Here is a 19,217-nt window from a genome sequence, read left to right as displayed (position 1 = left end):
AGTTTCCTCTGCACACAGCCAAGAGTCACATGCTGCAGTATTCCTAGCCTCTGAGTATTGATGGGTGAGTACTAGAGACTTGACTGACGTAATTCTGGTGCTGTCAGTCCCCTGTGATTAGGTGGGCACCTACCATCTCCCCATCAACACCCCCCAGACGCAGCACAGGCTGGAAGCTTGTGGCTTAAGCAATTGAAAGGAATTTATGCCAAGGATGAGCAGCTGTGAAGGCGAGACTGCGGTTCCTACGCCTTCAACCCTCCCCCAAGTGAACAATCACAAACATCAGACAATTAACAAATGTCTCCTGAACTTTCAATGGCATTTAGTCAGGCCCAGAAAACAAACAACAAGCAATTACAGATTGAAACCAAATTACAATCATCTTCTCTGCATGTAGATGGACCATGTTCCATCATGTACATAGCAAATTATTACACAGAATACAAGAGCAATTGTAAGTTACAATAGAGGGAGACACAAAGATGGCAAGTATAATCACAGTTTAAGCTTATCTGTATTAGAACAGCTTAAAGGACACATTCAGAGCTACAGGAAATCCAGGTCATTTGAAGTCTGCTTAGAATAGGTTCCTTAGAATAAGTTTAGAAGTAAAGAAAGAAGCTGCATTCCAAATGCAGCTAAGACTTTGTTTATAACCTACTTTTAGTTTGAGGAGTTGACAGTGGATGAGTTACAATTTTGTGAAATGGATAAATTGCCAAGATAGTGAGCCATGACCTCACAGGGAGCTACATGGGGCTCTTGAGCTTTTACAAAACCAAAGGAACGAAACACAAGCAACGCCTACCTGCTTTTACATTGTTAAAGTCTTGCTTCACAAAAAGAAACAAATCAAACTCAATTTAATTGGAAACAAAACCAGAAATTGCTGGAAAAGTTCAGCAGATCTGGCAGTGTCTGTGAAGCGAAATCAGAGTTAATGTTTCGGGTCCAGTGACCTTTCCTCAGACCTTTCTTTCTAGTCCTGAGGAAGGGTCACTGGACCTGAAACATCAACTCTGATTTTTCTCCACAGATGCTGCCAGATCTGCGGAGCTTTTTCAGCAATTTCTGGTTTTGTGTCTAAATTACAGCATCCACAGTTCTTTCGGTTTTTAAACTCAATTTAATATGGAGCTGGATAAGGGAATCTGGTGGAGGGAGTGGATGTTTGTGAATATGCTGCCAATCCAGCGGGGGCTGCTTTGGCCTGGATGGTGTCGAGCATCGGGGGTTGTTGGAGCTGCACCCATTCGGCTGGGGGTTAGGGTGGTTGGGTTGGGGCATGTTGGGGGCGAGGTGGTGGCATTTGTAGGTGTGAAGGAGCACTGTAAAGGACAAGAGACAGAAAAGGCAAAGGAGCTTAGCGAGGGAATTCCTGGACTGCTGGAGGAAGGGCAAAGGCCAATGTTCAGAACGAGCCAGAGGTGGAGAAATAGAGAGGTCTCAGAGTGGTCTGGGGCTGGACAGGCTTAGAGGGTCGGTGGAGCAGTGTTGCAGGGGGAGAGGGGGAGATGCAGGTCGGAGGGACGAGAATTTGAAAGGAAGGTACTGATGGAGTGAGCAGGACACACAGATTCACGCTGAGGGGGTATGTTCAAATGACATCGGCAGTATCAATGTTGGAGTGACTGCCCTGACAATTGAAGATTTAGGAAACATTTGCGAGGGGCAGTTCCTTTAGACTCAGTACAGGTAATTTTTCCACTTTAAATCACACTCCGATATTGCAATGGAGGTGAGCAACTGCAAACCATAGAGAACAGAACAGTGCAACACAGAAACAGGCTATCCAATCCGTCATGTCGGCATAGATCATGGTGAAAGGTTTGATTCCACATGGTATCGCACAACTGACATGTGGCTGAATACTGCTGGCTGCTGAAGAGGGAGCGTATCCATCATACTAAGCTCCTTAGAGCAATAAAGACTGAGAAATAGTGAAGGGCCAGTGCTTTATGAGACAGTTTCCACACACTGGAACGTGGCTAAGAAACCAGGAACAGAGCATGAACCTGACTCTAAGCACAAGGCCCTGATAAGGACAGATACTGGTTTGGTTATAGACAATCTAAATCTACTTTCGATATTACTATTAGCCCTAATCCATTGCTGTGACACATCTCCCAAACATTTGGGCCTTGAGGCCAGGCCTCCAGGCCCAGACGTAGGGCCACTACCACTGCACCACAAAAACACTTATCTTAAAGATGTGAAAGAATTTGATAATTAATGAAAACTGTCCACAACCAATGAACTACTTTCGGAGTGCATTTCCAGTTGTAAACTAGGAGAAGTGAAAGCCAACTTGAATGCAACAAAGCACCATTAACACAATTAATAATCTGTTTTAATAATGTAGGTAAGAGACAATTTATGTCCAGGACATTAGTGGATACAGTCCTGCTCTCCTTTGAATGATTTGAAGGGATTTATTTTACATCAACACAACAGTGCGGCACTCCCTCAGCACTGACCCTCCGACAGTGCGGCACTCCCTCAGCACTGACCCTCCGACAGTGCGGCACTCCCTCAGCACTGACACTCTGACAGTGCGGCACTCCCTCAGCACTGACCCTCTGACAGTGTGGCACTCCCTCAGCACTGACCCTCTGACAGTGCGGCACTCCCTCAGCACTGACACTCTGACAGTGCGGCACTCCCTCAGCACTGACCCTCTGACAGTGTGGCACTCCCTCAGCACTGACCCTCTGACAGTGTGGCACTCCCTCAGCACTGACCCTCTGACAGTACGGCACTCCCTCAGCACTGACCCTCTGACAGTGCGGCACTCCCACAGCACTGACACTCCGACTGTGTGGCGCTGCCTCAGCACTGACCCTCCGACAGTGTTGCACTCACTCAGCAGTGAACCTCCAACAGTGAGGCGATCCTTCAGCACTGACCCTCTGACAGTATGGCACTCCCTCAGCACTGACCCTCTGACAGTATGGCACTCCCTCAGCACTGACCCTCTGACAGTATGGCACTCCCTCAGCACTGAACCAGCATTTTGCTTGGTTATCTGGAGTGTGTCCTTTCCTAGAGTGTGTCTTAAGTCTTTGACCTTCTGACTCAGATGTCAGAGGGTAACCTACTAAAGTCGAAATCAGCACAAAACTTTGCAGTACCCAGTGAGGAATCTAAAGCTACCATAGGGATTCGATGATTGAACAATAAACATTTACATATTAGTAGAGTGTACACACCAGTATTGGAACATCACAGCAACAACTGGTTCAACACAACGACCCATACTGGTCTATCGGAAACCGGAATTACAATTAAATTACAATTTGCTATAAATTCTGTGTCTTACGATCTTATACTCCACAACTATCTGATGAAGAAGCATCACTCTGAAAGCTCGTGCTTTCAAATAAACCTTTTGGGCTATAACCTTTTGGGGCGGCACGGTGGCTCAGTGGTTAGCACTGCTGCCTCACAGCGCCAGGGACCCGGGTTCAATTCCCGACTCAGGTGACTGACTGTGTGGAGTTTGCACGTTCTCCCTGTGTCTGCGTGGGTTTCCTCCGGGTGCTCCGGTTTCCTCCCACAGTCCAAAGATGTGCAGGTCAGGTGAATTGGCCATGCTAAATTGCCCGTAGTGTTAGGTAAAGGGGTAAATGTAGGGGAATGGGTGGGTTGCGCTTCGGTGGGTGGGTGTGGACTTGTTGGGCCGAAGGGCCTGTTTCCACACTGTAAGTAATCTAATAACCTCGTGTTATGCGATTTTTAACTTTGTCCACCCCAGTCCAACACCAGCACCTCCACATCAAGGGAAATGAATGTCAATTGGGAACCGCCATAAAGATGGTTCCAGAAAATAAACATGAATCTACAGAAGAAAACGTCTTTGCACTGATTACTTTCCCTGGTCAGGTTCTAAAACACATACACACAACACCCCAGTAATTGAAATTTTAGGATACTTCAGGGGTCAAGTTATGAGGAGAGATTATACAAACTAGTCCTCGAATTTAGAAGGTTAAGGGGTGATCTGATTGAAGTCTTCAAGATATTAACCAGAAAAGACAGGGTCAGATAAAGAGAAACTATTTCCACTGGTTAGGGCTTCGAGAACTAAGGGCACAGTCTGAGAATGAGGGCCAGAGCGTTCAGGAGAGATGTTAGGAAGCACTTCGACACACAAAGGGTGGGAGAGGTTTAGAACTCTCTTCCATAAACTGCAGTGAATGCTGGATCATTTTAAATCTAAGATAGATACATCTTTGTTCAGTGAAGGTGTTAAGGGATATGGGCCAAAGGCAGGTATATGGGGCTAGGCCACAGATCAGCCATGTTCTGAGTAGCAGAACAAGCTTGAGCGGCTAAATGAGGTCTACTCCTATTCCTACGTTCTTTATCTGAAGATAGAATTTAATTCACAGCACAGAAATTAGACAATAACTAAACAGGTAGCAAATTCTAATTTTACTTGGAGCTTTAACAAGTTATAGATTGGAGAATTCAGCACCATTTTCCTTGGGTGACAGCTGACAGCAGATTGGACTGAGGTACACAACTTCATGAGGGATCCAGACAGAGAAAGAAACTGCCAAAAGATGCAAACAATAGGAGTGCAGCAGAAAGTGTAGGTCATTTCAATCTACATATTGATGGGCAAATCACATTGGCAATACTGCAAGGAACACAAAAGCAGACTGTAAGAGCTTCCATGTGTATGCAAAACGAAAAAAGATTATTAAAGTCAAATGTAGATCCCTCACTGTCTGAGTCAGGAGAATCGATAATAGAGAACAAAGAAATGACAGAGCAGTTAAATAACTACCTTTGTTCCGCCTTCAAGGAAGAAGACAGAAAAGAACTGGCCAGAAATGCCAATCAAATAAAGGTCTTTTGTGCAGAAGAATTGAAGGAAATTAGTGCTTGTTAAAAAGTAGTGATGGAGAAACCAATGTGGCTGAAAAATGACAAATGCCCAGGGCCTGAAAATCCACATCATTGGGCAGAAAAGGAGGTGGGAGTGGGAATAATGCATGTGTTAATTGCTGTCTTCCAGAGTTCTGCAGATTTGGGGCAGCAAGTGTAACCCCACTGTCTAAAAAAGGGAGATAGAAACCAGAAAATTACAGACCCCTTAGTCTGATATCAGTCATAAGAACCGTGCTGTCATCTATTATAAAGCATGTGATAACATTACATTTAAAAAATATCAACAGTATTACGCAAAGTTAACATGGATTTATAAAATGGAAATCATGTTTGACAGATCCACTGGAATTTATTGAGGATGGGTCTGTGCCATAGGCCTCATGACTCATGAGGGACAGCCAGTGTTTGTGATGTATGTGAATTTTCAGAAAGTTATGGCTAACTTTTCACAGAAGAGGTTAATTCATAAAATCCAAGCACATGAGACTGGGGGTAATATACCTGTATTGGGAAAACGTGAGGACTGCAGATGCTGAAAAATTAAGAGTTGAAAAGCACGATGCTGGAAAAGCACAGCAGGTCAGGCTGCAACGGAAGAGCAGGAGAGTTGACGTTTTGGGCATAAGCATGGACTGACAATGGCTAATAGACAGGAAACAGAACAGGAATGAGTGGGTCCTTTTCAGTGGAAGATGGTGACCAGTATCATAGGGTTCTGTGCTTAGGCTCCAGTTATTCATAATATATATCAACGACTTGGATGATGCAATTGAATGTATTATCACTGACAATACAAAACTATGCAAAAATGTGGCAGCACAGGTTTGGAGGGCCGAAGGGCCTGTCCCTGTGCTGTATTGTTCTCTGCTGTTCTTTGTTCCAACTAGCTGAAAGTGTGAGAGGTGATGAAGGCTTAGAGGGGCTTCAGGGCAATTTAGACAAGCTGAATGATTGGGCAAATAGGTGGACGAGGGTTTGTGGGGACACAGTCCCACAATAGGGAGTGAATGGGAGAATGGTGTTGAGATGGAGGATCAGCCATGATCATGCTGAATGGTGGATAGGGTTTGATGGGCCAAATGGCCTATCACTTGCTCCTATTTTCTATGCCATGCTATGAGTAGTTAAGATTGAGAACGCCACCGCCAGAGAATGTATTGGAGGCAAGTTCATTCAATGAACTCCAAGGCAGTTAGATTGTTACTGGGAAAGGAACAACACTCAGGAATAATGGTGAGGAAGCAGATGAATGGCACTCAGTCAATTGCTCACGGAGAGAGAGAGAGAGAGAGATGATGTGAACATGATGGGATTAATGGCCTCTCTCTGTGCTCTAACAATTCTGTGATGGTCATCCCTTCACTAAACAGTATATGTATGTAAACACTGACATGGAACCAATAAAGACATCAGACTGGACACTGCACAGTTCCCACTCCATTAACTTCAACAGTGATATTGGGCATTTGTAATTTTTGACTTCTACAAGAAACTTACCAAGGAAACTCCAACTGCTCGTTATTGCTGTTTCCACTCCCCTTCCTCTTCTCCCTCTCACCCTGTGATCATCTCCACCTGTTACCTTCTCCCTCAAGCATTTATCCAGCTTGCTCCTTGAAGGCAACTGTACAACACAGCTTATCTCACACCACCCCCCATCCCAACCCCTCTCCTCTGGGTGGGGGGGTGGGGAGCAGGCCTCACTGTTTCCCCACCCTCAGGGCTTTCTGAAAGGTTTGTCCTAAAATCCCTGTTACTCATGCCCCTCTCGTTCCCATGGCCCCGATTCTGTCCTCCCCCACAAGGGGGGAACATCAACATTTACCCCAGATTCTCATTAGCCAGGAGAATCTAAGGGTATTCGGCAGAGATGGGAATGTGGCATCAGAGACTGATCAACCATGATCTTATTGAGTGGTGGAGCAGGCTCAAGGGGCTGAATGGTCTACTCCAGCTCCTATTTCCTATGTTTGTACTAACTCTTTCAGAATATTAATGACCTCTATCAGGTCACTCTTCAGCCTTTTCTTCTCTACAGGAACAAAGGGCCCTGTCAGGTCCCCCACATTGTGATCACACTCTCAGTTCACATTCTCTGACTTTTATTTTTTAATTCGAAACCCAGATTCCATTTGGGACCTGGGACTAAAACAAAACTGTCACAATGAAAGAGAAAACATGTTGCCAGGGCTGGAGAGTTTGACCTATAGGGAGAGGCTGAATAAGCTGGGGTTGTTTTACCTGGAGTGTCAGAGGCTGAGGGGTGACCTTATATAAGTTTAGAAAATCATGAGGGTCATGGTTAAGGTGAATAGACAAGGTCTTTTGGCCGGGTTGGGGGAATCCAGAACGAGAGGGCACATGTTTAGTGTGAGTGGGGAAAAATTTAGAAGAGACTTAAGTGGCAACTTTTTTCACACATAGGGTGGTACGTGTATGGAATGAGTGGCCAAAGGAAGTGGTGGAGGCTGGTACAGCTGCAACATTTAAAAGGTGTATGGATGAATAGGAAGGGTTTGGAGGGATACAAGCCAAATGCTGACAAATGGGACTAGATTAATTTAGGGTATCTGGTTGGCATGGACAGGTTGGACCAAAGCGTCTGTTTCCATACTGTACATCTCTATGACTCTATGCTTTTTAAATAAAATCCCTTCCCTTAGTGAGACTTGGGTCCTGGGAGCCTGTCCTCACTCTGGAAGACAACTTCATTCAAACTGTATCTTTCATTGATGTGATACGCAAAGATCAGCATTGAGGGGGTTTTGAATCTCCATGAACCCACCATCTTCTACTTCCGTCTGGTTTCTCAGAGAAGCATAATGGCTGTAAGCAATTCCTTTCCTGAATCCACAGGGATCCAGAGATATGACGTAAACGTGGGACAATGGGATTGAGAAACTTATCAGCCATGATTGAATGGTGGAGCAGACTTGATGGGCTGAATGGCCTAATTTCTTCTCCTATGTCTTACAGTCTTTTTTTAAGATTACAGAGGGATTTGATGGAGAAGAGATCAAGTAGGTATTGTCACTTGAGAGAGTCAAAATTATGTTTTTTAATTCATTCATGCAATGATGCTTGGTACATAGAACATTACAGCGCAGTACAGGCCCTTCGGCCCACGATGTTGCGTCAACCTGTGAAACTAATCTGAAGCCCATCCATTCTACACTATTCCATTTTCATCCTTTTTTTTTATCTAATGACCATTTAAATGCTCTTAAAGTTGGTGAGTCATGCTCATCCCTAACTGTCCCAAGGGCAGCTAAGGTAAAAGTCAACCACATTGCTGTGGGTCTGGAGTCACATGTAGGCCCAAGACCAGGTAGGATGGCATTTCCCTTTCCTAAAGGACATTAGTGAAGCAACTGACAACAGTTTCATGGTCAATATTTGACTCTTAATTCCAGCTTTTTATTGGATCCAAACCCCACCACCTGGGTCTCTGGGTTAATAGTCTGGTGATAGTACCACTAGGCCATCACCTTGCCTGCAGAAGACCATCAATTATAAATCCAATCAGAGATTTAGGAGTACCCCGAGTGCAGTGAAAATGTGGAACATTCTGTTACATTTGACTGAGATCCTCAACAATTCTACAACACTGTTCCCTGATTTCGCCCCTCCATCCAGTGTCAGCTGTAATCCAACACAGCTCATACATCATTGCACACACTAAATCCCATACCCATCGCCTCTCTGCATCTGTGTCTCATCATGGTGCCGTGAAGTTCAATGCACTAGATCAATGGTGCATTATTGTTACATTTTAGTCCCCAAAATGACAAAAACCCAAAGCACCAGAAACATTTAATTTCTATCTAGAGTGTCCCAGTTTCTTCAGAGTGGGGCCACAGGTAGATGTGTTGAAGAAGTAATTTGCTTTCATCGGTCACAACTTTGAGTACAGGAGTTGGGATATCATGTTATGTGTAAGGCCACATTTGGAGTTCAGTACACAATTCCGATCACCCTGCTGTAGGAAGGATGCAAAAAAAAAAATCCACCATGATGTTACCAAGGGTTTGAGTTAGAAGGCTGGGTTGGGTCATTTTTTACCAGAGTGTAGGAAACTGAGGGGTGACCTCATTGAGGTTTATAAAATCATGAGGGGACAGATAAGGTAAATAGCCAAGGTCTTTTCCCCAGGGAAGGAGTGTCCAAAACTAGAGGACATTGGTTTAAAGTGAGGGAGGAAAGATTTAAAAGGGACCTGAGGGCCAACCTTTTCACACAGAGGGTATATAAGCGAGCTGCCAGAGCAAGTGGTAGACGCAGGTAGGTACAACTACAACATTTAAAAGACATTTGGACAAGTACATGGATAGGAAAGGTTTAGAGGGATATGGATCAGACTCAGGGAAATGGAACTGGTTCAGTTTAGGACACTTGGTTGGCATGGACAAGTTGGGCTGAAGGGCCTGTTTCTGTGTTGTATCACTGAACGACCTCTACAAAGTCACACTTTAAACTCCTACATTTTTATTTTGCACCTGTCGGAAAGTGAGCATTCTTATATTCTCCACATACTCTGATGCAGAGCAAACACGACGGTTGGAGGAAGAGCGCCTCATCTTCCGCCTAGGAACCCTCCAACCACAAGGGATGAACTCAGATTTCTCCAGTTTCCTCATTTCCCCTCCCCCCACCTTGTCTCAGTCAAATCCCTCGAACTCAGCACCGCCTTCCTAACCTGCAATCTTCTTCCTGACCTCTCCGCCCCCACCCCCACTCCGGCCTATCACCCTCACCTTAACCTCCTTCCACCTATCGCATTTCCAACGCCCCTCCCCCAAGTCCCTCCTCCCTACCTTTTATCTCAGCCTGCTGGACACACTTTCCTCATTCCTGAAGAAGGGCTTATGCCCGAAACTTCGATTCTCCTGTTCCTTGGATGCTGCCTGACCTGCTGCGCTTTTCCAGCAACACATTTTCAGCAAAGTATTAATGACACAAGTGTAAAATTCTAACATTTATTTCAAATTTTCAAAATCAAAAACTTTCTGATCGTGCCCTGAGCTAATTTGTTGTGAGTATAAAAGATTACAGTATGGTGCTGACAATTGAACATGGCATCTCAAGCAAACTGAACGTCTGAGGGTGGACTCTGCACAGCTCCCACCCCATTAATCTCAGCAGTGATACTGTGAATGTGTAGGTGGCAGATTCCTGATGAAGGGCTTATGCCCGAAATGTCGATTCTCCTGCTCCCTGGATGTTGCCTGACCTGCTGTGCTCTTCCAGCACTACACTCTCAACTCTGATCTCCAGCATCTGCAGTCCTCACCTTCTCCGAGGTGGCAGATTGTGACTGATGTAGTGGAGTGGCTAAAATCAGCTGCACAAGAGGCCAGAGTCGGAGGAGCACAGATATCTCAGAGGCTTAAAGGGCTGGAGAAAGTTACAGAGATTTGGAGATGCAAGGCCAGGGATGGTTTAACCAGGATGTAAAACTGCAAAATTGAGACAGGTAACAAGCTCCCATTAAGCACAATAAACTAGAGGTACGCAATGGTGAATAACTGTACTGATGCTTTTTGTGAGACTCTGGCTGAATAGAATCCAAAACCTTCAGAGACCTTCATATCAATGCTGTGATGTAAATTGTGCCACCTGAAATGGCAGTGCAAAGATATTCAATTTGTACTTTCCAAATAATTGAGTAAGGACTTGGAAAGGATAACAAATTGCAGGTGGAATGGGACTAATTGGATAGACCTTTCGAAAGGACAAGGACAGTAGATACATGAGAACACCACCCCCTGCCGCACATCATCCTGACTTGGAAATATATCGCAGTTCCTTCAGTGTTCACTGGGTTAAAATCCTGGAAATCTCTTGCTAACAACATTGTGGATCTAACATAGCACATAGACTGTAGGGGTTCAGGAAGGCAGCTCACCACCACCTTTTACAGGACTGTTTGATATGGGCAATAAATGCAAGGCTTGCCAGCAATGTCCATATCCTCTGAAAGAATAATTTAAGAAATAGCTGGCACAGGCACATTGGGTTGGACAGTCTCCTGATGTGTGACAAATGGAAAGAAATGCCTTCTGGTCTCAGTGAGTCATTATCTCCATGAGCGTCATTCGGTAAAAATCACAGCTTATTTTGACAAATGGCACAAACGTAATGAATGTTTGGCTGCAGTTGTTAAATCAGAAAACATCACCCCAGCTAAAACTTTGCACAGGTAAACCAAAGAAATGTATTATGTGCAATCCTCAACAAAGAGCGGAAAGATGCAACTTGCATAAAATTTACAACACAAAATTCAGCCCAACTTGTCCATGCAGCATAGCACTCTGCAAATTCTTCCTTTTCATATGAGACAGTAAACCAAGACCCTCTCTACTCTTTCAGGTGACATAAGGATTCCAAAACAATTCAAAAGAGAAGGGAGATTTTTCCTGGTACGGTGAGGTGTCCAATCTGATGATTATAACATTGCTATGTGTGGGATCTTGTTATGCATAAAGTGGCTGCTTCCTTTCCCTCATTACAACAATGCTGGCACCAATTATTTCAGTAGCGAGTTTTGAGAAGATTTGTAGCTCAGGTTGAGGTTCTGAATGACGTTTCGTCACCATACTAGATAACATCATCAATGAGCCTCCGGACGAAGCACTGGTGATATGGCCCATTTTCTATTTATGTGTTAAGGTTTCCTTGGGTTGATGTCATTTCCTATGGTGACATCATTTCCTGTTCTTTTTCTCAGGGGGTGGTAGATGGGATCCAAGTCAATGTGTTTGTTGACAGAGTTCAGGTTGGAGTGCCATGCGTGTGTGTCTCTGTTTGGCTTGTCCTAGGATGGTTGTGTTGACCCAGTCAAAGTGGTGTCCTTCCTCATCTGTATCTAAGGATACTAGTGAGAAAGGGTCATGTCATTTTGTGCCTAGTTGATATTCATGCATCCTGGTGGCTAGTTATCTTCCTGTTTGTCCAATGCAGTATTTGTTACAGTTATTGCAAGGTATTTTGTATATGGCATTAGTTTTGATTGTTGTCTGTATAGGGTCCTTCAAGTTCATTAGCTGCTGTTTTCGTGTGTTGGTGGGTTTGTGGGCTACCATGATGCCAAGAGGTCTGAATAGTCTGGCAGTCATTTCTGAGATGCCTTTGAGGGGAGAGTGGCTAGGGTTGCTGGACGTGTTTTATCTGCTTGTTTGGGTTTGTTGCTGAGAAATCTGTGGAACTGTGCTCATTCGGTCCCCGTTCGTTTTGTATAAACTGTATAGGTGATTTTCCTCTGTTCTTCGTAGTTCCTCTGTTGATCCTAATTACCACCTCCTGAGAAAAAGAACTTAACATGACGTCACCACAGGAAATGACATCACCAACCCCAAAAAAACCTAAACACATAAATAGAAAGCGGGAAATACCACCAGTGCTTCATCCGGAGGCTCACTCATGATGTTACCTAGTATGGTGATGAAACGTCTGAAAACGAACCTACATCCATTTCAGTAGCTTTAAAGCAGTTTCAGATGATCCAAGGACACAAAAGGTGCTACAAAAATGTACTATTTTCCTGTTTACATATCCATCTATTTTCCTTTTCCAGCTTCCCCTTAAATCACTTTAACCACTCCCCATGGAATTTCTAGTGAAAGAGGGTTCTCCTGAACCTCTGGATTAATGAGGGAGTGCCTTTTATTCAGGGCCCCTAGTTCTACTCTTTGCCTTTGTCCCAGGAACTAATGTAATGTTCAGGAGGTTACAAGCAGTTCAATCAAAAGTGCAGCTCTGGTTATTTTTGGTACCAGCTAGTACAGTACATGCAATGGGTAACCTTAGTCATGTTTCCTACAAAACTGTCACATAGGGAGACCCTGCTTTGCCCAATCAACCCCGGCTCTGTTTGCAACAGCCCATGTTACGTGTTGCTACACGGGCGCGCACAGCTGCCCTGGGGGTTGTAGTTCTGCGCGAACCGGGCCCCATTGTCGTGGAAGGAGCAGTGGACTACATTCCCCAGGAGCCTCTGCGAGAGGTCGTCAACCCCCTTGCGCAAGCGCAGTGAAGCTCCGGGCCCTGGAAAAAATATCAACAATCGATCAGCTGTCGGCTCCCCGCGCATGCGCGAACCCGAAACAACACAAACCAGAAGATTCTTCGACAAAGGCATTCCAGAGCTCGGGGGTAAATAATCCCAAACCAGGGGCAGAGGGGGTAATCCCATCAATCCAAATACAGAGGGTAAATATCTCAATCAAACCAGGGGCAGAGTCCCATCAATCCAAACTCCAGGGTGCAAATAATCCCAAACACATCTGAGGCATATTGGAATATTTGTTCCAGCAATCTTCCATCCCTTTATGAACCATTGAAAATCAATTTAATCCAATCCTTAGAAAGGTCTATATATTACTTGTTTGTGATACATAAGATTACCATGAAGGTATTTTCCTGATTAACCTTTCAAAGCTGTTATAACAATCTCGACCAGGTGGGATTTGAACCCTGATCCCTTGGTACAGAGCAAGAGACACTACCATTGCACCACAAGAGCCCTCTTTTATCACTGTGAATAAGTGCAGTGTAAATTATCTGGATCTGACCCTCAAACTAAATTACAAATAAAATTAGGACATTCTCTGTTTTTAAAAAAAAACACTTGCCTAAAATAAGAAACTTTGGCATTGACTTTATCAAAAATAGCATGCAAATACCTGAAAGTCATACAACGCCACAATATTGTCATGTTTCAGTTCCTGAAAGAGAACATAAAACCACAGGATTAATAGGCTAAACTTCACCACCAGCATTCCAGATGGTAGCACTGACTGTATTATTGCTAAAAATCGAAAAATTAAGAAGCATCAAATGAAGTGATGTCCTTACCTTCAATATTTTAATTTCTTTTCCCAGAAGGGTTTGTGACTTTGCTAGGTTTTTCTTGTTGATACATTTAATGGCAACTTCCCAATCGTGTTTCTGAAATAAAGTTTGTAATTGTTGAAATCAGTTCGACTTCTTCTATTGGAAACAAATGGAACCCTCCCCATTTTTCCGTGCACCTGGGGATGGGTAAGAAGTATGGCATATGTGAGGTTAGTTTGTATTGAGGATTGAGTGGACACGTACAGGGCGAGCTAAAACAAAGAACTGCTGGAGACCTCAAACAAACAAAAACAGAAATTGCTGGAGGAACTCAGCAGATCTGGCAGCATCTGTGCAGAGAGAGAGAGTAACCTTCTTCTGAACTGTTCATGTTAATGTATGCTGCCGGACCTGCTGAGTTACCCAGCAATTTCTGTTTTTGTTTTGTTGTGCAGATTGAGCTGGGAGCTCCTGCTGTATAAAGCTGACTGGGGAAAATTAGCCTCAGCAGCACTGCAGAACCTCAGGCCCATGTGAAAGCAGACTTGCCCTAACTTGCCCCGGCCTGGTGCAGACAGAGTGTCCTCCAAAAGCCCAGCTAATAATGCGACCGGGCGAAATTCAGACACTTTTCGAAAATATTAGACAGACATCCAGTGGAAGTGCAGAAAATCTGCTGCAATCCGAGAAGGCAACTCGAGAAGGAACAGAAAGATCCAACACGGATGGACAGTGTGTCCAAGGCCCGCAGTATCCCCCCCCCCGAGGGACTCTGACCACTGACATTTACCTCGATGTAACGGCCTTTGAAAACTACAGCGAAAGCCCCATGCCCGATCAGATCCTGCCGGTTGAATTCGAATTTCCCCACACTCTCCATCGCCTCTCCTCTCAATACTTCTTTTGTTTTGTTTTGCTGAAATTATTTGGTGCTCTGGTTTATCTGAATTCCTCTCTCCCAGTTCTCAGCCACGCCAGGGAGGTTCCGATTAGGGATTGGATGGAGCAGGGCAGATCTCTGGGCAGTCAGACCAGAAAGCATCCCTCTCTCCTGCCATGTCCAGGGGCTGTTTCTCTCTCTCCGCCGATGCCTTTTCGTACATTGTTTTTTTTTTGTAATAACAGGTCGATCTGCTTCTCCTGAGTGATCAGAGTTGGCTGGCGTTTCTCAGAGCCCTCTTTGTCTCCATGGTAGACTGCAGTGTGGACATATGTGTATGTGTGTCTGCAATCCCGAGCTGGAGACTGTTTGTATACAAAGGACAGCTGAGATACCGAGGTAAAGAGACAGACTCCTCGCTGGTTACTGTTGCAAAGTATTCTGCTACACTGGGGGAGAAAAGGGAGCCACGTTTCCACTGAAGTCGATGTGCACTCTGCCAGTAAGCTGATCCCACAGTATCTGAGCTCTCTCTCTGGGTGAGAAACACTCGCAACGATGAGACAAAGAACCCTGTTTGTTATTTTCCTCTCCCTCTGTCTGTCTGTGCAGCTTAGCTTTTCTGGAAACGCGCAGGCGCTTTTTGTGTGTAAGCCCAGCCTGCTCTCTCTCTCTCTCTCTCTCTGTCGCTGATGAGCGGAAACTGCAGCAGAGTCAACACAGCAGCCAGACTGTTTAACTCTTTCCCTGCAAACACACACGCACACAAATTTCAACAGCAGACCAGATTAACCACGCGCAGCTGGCCCAAAGAAAGAATCCATTCGGCCCGTCTCGTATGTGCTAGCTCTTTATTCATTCACGGGATAGCAGGATCACAAGCACTTATTGCCCATTCCTAACTGCCCATAAGGCGGTTCAGAGTCAGCACCATTGCTGTGGGTCTGGAGTCTCATGTAGTTAGACTAGGTAAGGATGACAATTTCCTTCCCTAAAAGACATGAATGAACCAGATGGGCTTTCCTGACAATCAACAATGGATTCATTGCCATTGTTAGACTCTTTAATTCCAGCTTTGTATTGAATTCAGATTTCACCACCAGAGATCTGTCTTGCTCCATCCAAACTACAGGGGATTCAAAGCTGGGTCCCCAGAACATTACCCGGCCCTCAGGGTTATATATTACAGCAATAATACCATTACATCATCACCTCCCCACTTCCCCTTTGGAATAACTTTTCAATGAGATCAATTCCAGCCGCTCGGTATCCCCCTTGACCCACCAAACAGTTGCCCCTAAGTATTTATTCCAATTTCCTGTGTTATTGAAATCTAACCAGACAGTGCTGGGAATCCTCAACAGCTCCAGCAGCCTCTGCAGAGAGAGAGATCTGGTACCCTCCACTCCCCCTGTCCCAATGACGGGTTGGTGGGCAGTGGGTGCAGGGCATTTAATCATAAGACCATCTGACATAGGGGCAGAAGTAGGCCATTCAGTCCATTGAGTCCGTTCTACCATTCAGTGAGATCATGGCTGATCTGTTAACCCTCACCTCCACTTTCCTGCCTTTTCTGCATAATGCTTGATTCCCAGCCTTACTGGTTAAAAACTCGTCTATCTCAGCCTTGAATATGCTTACTAACCCAGTCTTGACCACCCTCTGTGGTAAAGAATTCCACAGATTCACTCCTCCAGAGATAAAGAGTTCCTCCTTATATCTATCTTAAATATAGGAGAAAGTGAGTACTGCAGATGCTGGAGATTAGAGTCAAGATTAGAGTGGTGCTGGAAAAGCACAGCAGGTCAGGCAGCATCTGAGGAGCAGGAAAATTGACGTTTTGGGCAGGAGCCCTTCATCCTGATGAAAGGCTTTTGCCCGAAATGTCAATTTTCCTACTCCTTGGATACTGCCTGACCTGCTGTGCTTTTCCAACACCACTCTAATCTTGACTCTGATCCCTAGCATTTGCAGTCCTTGCTTTTGCCTCTATCTTAAATGTGTCATCCCTTATTCTGAGATGATGCCCTCTGGTCCTGGACCCTCTCCACATCAACCCTGTCAACTCCCCGAATAAACCTTATATTTCAATAAGCTTGTTGCTCATTCTTTTAAATTCCAATGAGCACACAGTGTGACTCAGTGGTTAGCACTGCTGCTTCATAATGACAGGGACCCGGTTTCGATTCCAGCCTCAGATAACTCTCTGTGTGGAATTTGTACATTCTTCCTGTGCATGTGCGGGCTTCCTCTGGGTGCTCTGGTTTCCTCTCACAATCCAACGATATGTGGGTTAGGAGGATTGGCCATGCTAAATTACCCTGCTTGGTAGGTCAGCCATGGGAAATGTGGGGTTTTGGGGGTGGGGAGGGTGCGGAATGTGATGCTCTGTGGAGGGTTGATGTGGGCATGATGGGCTGGATGGGCTGAATGGTCTGCCCCCAAACTGTAAGGATTCTATGACCGTATACAGTATTGATCTACTGAACCTCATATCATAAGACAATGCCTGAGGAAGCTTTCTCTCTGAATGAGCATTATGACTGAGTGCCATTCTGCCATCTTCTCCTTGCAACCCTGCACATCCTCTCTTTACGGTCTGTGAGAGGAGGGCCAAACAGATATGACCGCTCCCCCCTCCCGCTCAGCCACCACTTGCCCAGTTGAGGCCTCCATTCTGCCCTGCTGGTATTAGGCCCTGCAGTGAGTGGGACTCTCAAGTGGTGGGCAGCTTGTGAAGTGTTCCTATTCTGGGTGCGTTGGCATGTGGATCCCTGACGGATTTGGTCCCTTTGTCAAAGACATCCAGTGCCTGATGGCGGATCCAACCATCAGAAAAAGGGGGGAGGGGGCAGGGGGTGAACACTGAGAGCCACAACCCGTGCTTCCCCTCCCCAGACTCCCTTCCTGTCATCACTGTCTCTGAGACTGTCCTTGAGGCTTTGAGTGGGAATTGATGCTACTGCAGCCACTCCCCTCTCCCTCCCCGTGATGATCTGATTGGTCTGATTGGTTAGCAGCTCTTGGTGGGTGGAATGCTCCCCCCTCCCCAGTTTGGGATCACCATTCACCTGTTAAAATACTGGAGTGTTTGACACAGGGTTTGGTAGACAAGGCTTCGCCCAAAGAGAGGCTATGCAGCGTCAAACCTGCTAGAACACTCTTGGTCATTTCAACAAGATTCCCCACTAAGCTAACATCTCAGGTCAACAGCCAAACATCAGAATGTCAACTCCATTCTTCCTCATTGATATTGTCAGAACTTTGAACATTCTCAGTCTTGATTTCAGATTTCCAGTATCTGTCGGGTATTGCTTAGCTTTTGCTGAGCCAACTTCCACTCTGCTGTCCAGAATGCAGTTCAAAAATAAAACACCAGCATGTCCATTGCACTGCCTGAGAAGTGGGAGAAAATCTCATTTTAATGTCTGAGAGACAGCATGGTATTTCCTCTAAGCCTTGGAGAGAGGAATGATAAACCTGAAATGATCTGATTGAGAGCTGAGAATGTTACACCTGATAACATACTGATAACATGCACCAGGTTTGACCTAATTTCCACTTCTCCATCCATCAAAGTAAATACTTGGGTGCAGCAGGGAGCCAGAGTCACCAAATAAATAATGTCTATAAGAGGCTAGGAATACTGCAATGAGTAACTCACGTCCTGACTCCCCAAAGCCTGTCCACCATCTACAAGGCACAAGTCAGGAGTGTGATGGAATACTCCCCACTTGCCTGGATGAGTGCAGCTCCAACAACACTCAAGAAGCTTGACTCAATACAGAATACAGCATCACTTTTGAATAGTAAAATCCACCATTTTAAGCATCCCCTCCCTCCATCACTGACACTCAGTAGCAGCAGTGTGTACTATCTACGAGATACACTGCAGAAATTCACCAAAGATCCTTATACAGCACCTTTCAAACTCATGACCACTTCCAACTAGAAGGACAAGGACAGCAGATACATGGGAACACCACCCCCTGCAAGTTCCCCTCTGAGCCACTCACCATCCTGACTTTGAAATATACCACCATTCCTTCAGTGTTGCTGGGTCAAAATCCTGGAATTTCCTCCCCAAAGATACTCTGGGTCTACCGACAGCACATGGACTGCAGAGGTTCAAGAAGGCAGCTCACCCCCACCTTCTCAAGGGGCAACTAGGGACGGGCAATAAATGCTGGGCCCAGCCAGTGATGCTCTCGTCCCATGAACAAATGAGTTCTTCTACAACTCTCCCTCTCCCAATCTCTGTAACCCCCTTCAGACCCTCCCAATCTCTGTAACCTCTCCGTCCTCTCCCAATCTCTATAACCTACTTCACCCTCTCCCAAACTCTGTAACCTCCTTCACCCTCTCCCTATCTCTGTGACCTCCTTCACCCTCTCCCTATCTCTGTGACCTCCTTCACCCTCTCCCTATCTCTGTGACCTCCTTCACCCTCTCCCTATCTCTGTAACCTCCTTCACCCTCTCCCTATCTCTGTGACCTCCTTCACCCTCTCCCTATCTCTGTAACCTCCTTCACCCTCTCCCAAACTCTGTAACCTCCTTCACCCTCTCCCTATCTCTGTAACCTCCTTCACCCTCTCCCTATCTCT

General features: G+C 45.4%; 1 protein-coding gene across 2 annotated transcripts in view; it reads right to left on the bottom strand.

Annotated features, from left to right (window-relative positions):
- Positions 1–15,267, bottom strand: part of ulk1b (unc-51 like autophagy activating kinase 1) — a 102,924-nt gene extending 87,657 nt beyond the window's left edge. Inside the window, exons 1-3 of one of the 2 annotated variants that reach the window (XM_072587686.1) lie at positions 14,522–15,267; positions 13,753–13,845; positions 13,581–13,622 (exon numbers count right to left, since the gene is read on the bottom strand). In XM_072587686.1, the coding sequence (XP_072443787.1) occupies positions 13,581–13,622; positions 13,753–13,845; positions 14,522–14,611 (225 nt within the window). In that variant the 5' untranslated portion in view covers positions 14,612–15,267. The remainder of the gene's footprint in view (positions 1–13,580; positions 13,623–13,752; positions 13,846–14,521) is intronic. The other variant, XM_072587685.1, reaches the window with a different exon arrangement.
- Positions 15,268–19,217: the final 3,950 nt, after the last annotated feature.

This window comes from Chiloscyllium punctatum, chromosome 17 (genome assembly GCF_047496795.1).
Source record: "Chiloscyllium punctatum isolate Juve2018m chromosome 17, sChiPun1.3, whole genome shotgun sequence".
In the NCBI taxonomy this organism is placed as follows: domain Eukaryota; kingdom Metazoa; phylum Chordata; class Chondrichthyes; order Orectolobiformes; family Hemiscylliidae; genus Chiloscyllium; species Chiloscyllium punctatum.
The sequence above is the reverse complement of the archived record's forward strand: the minus strand, read 5'-3'. Positions and strand labels throughout refer to the sequence as shown.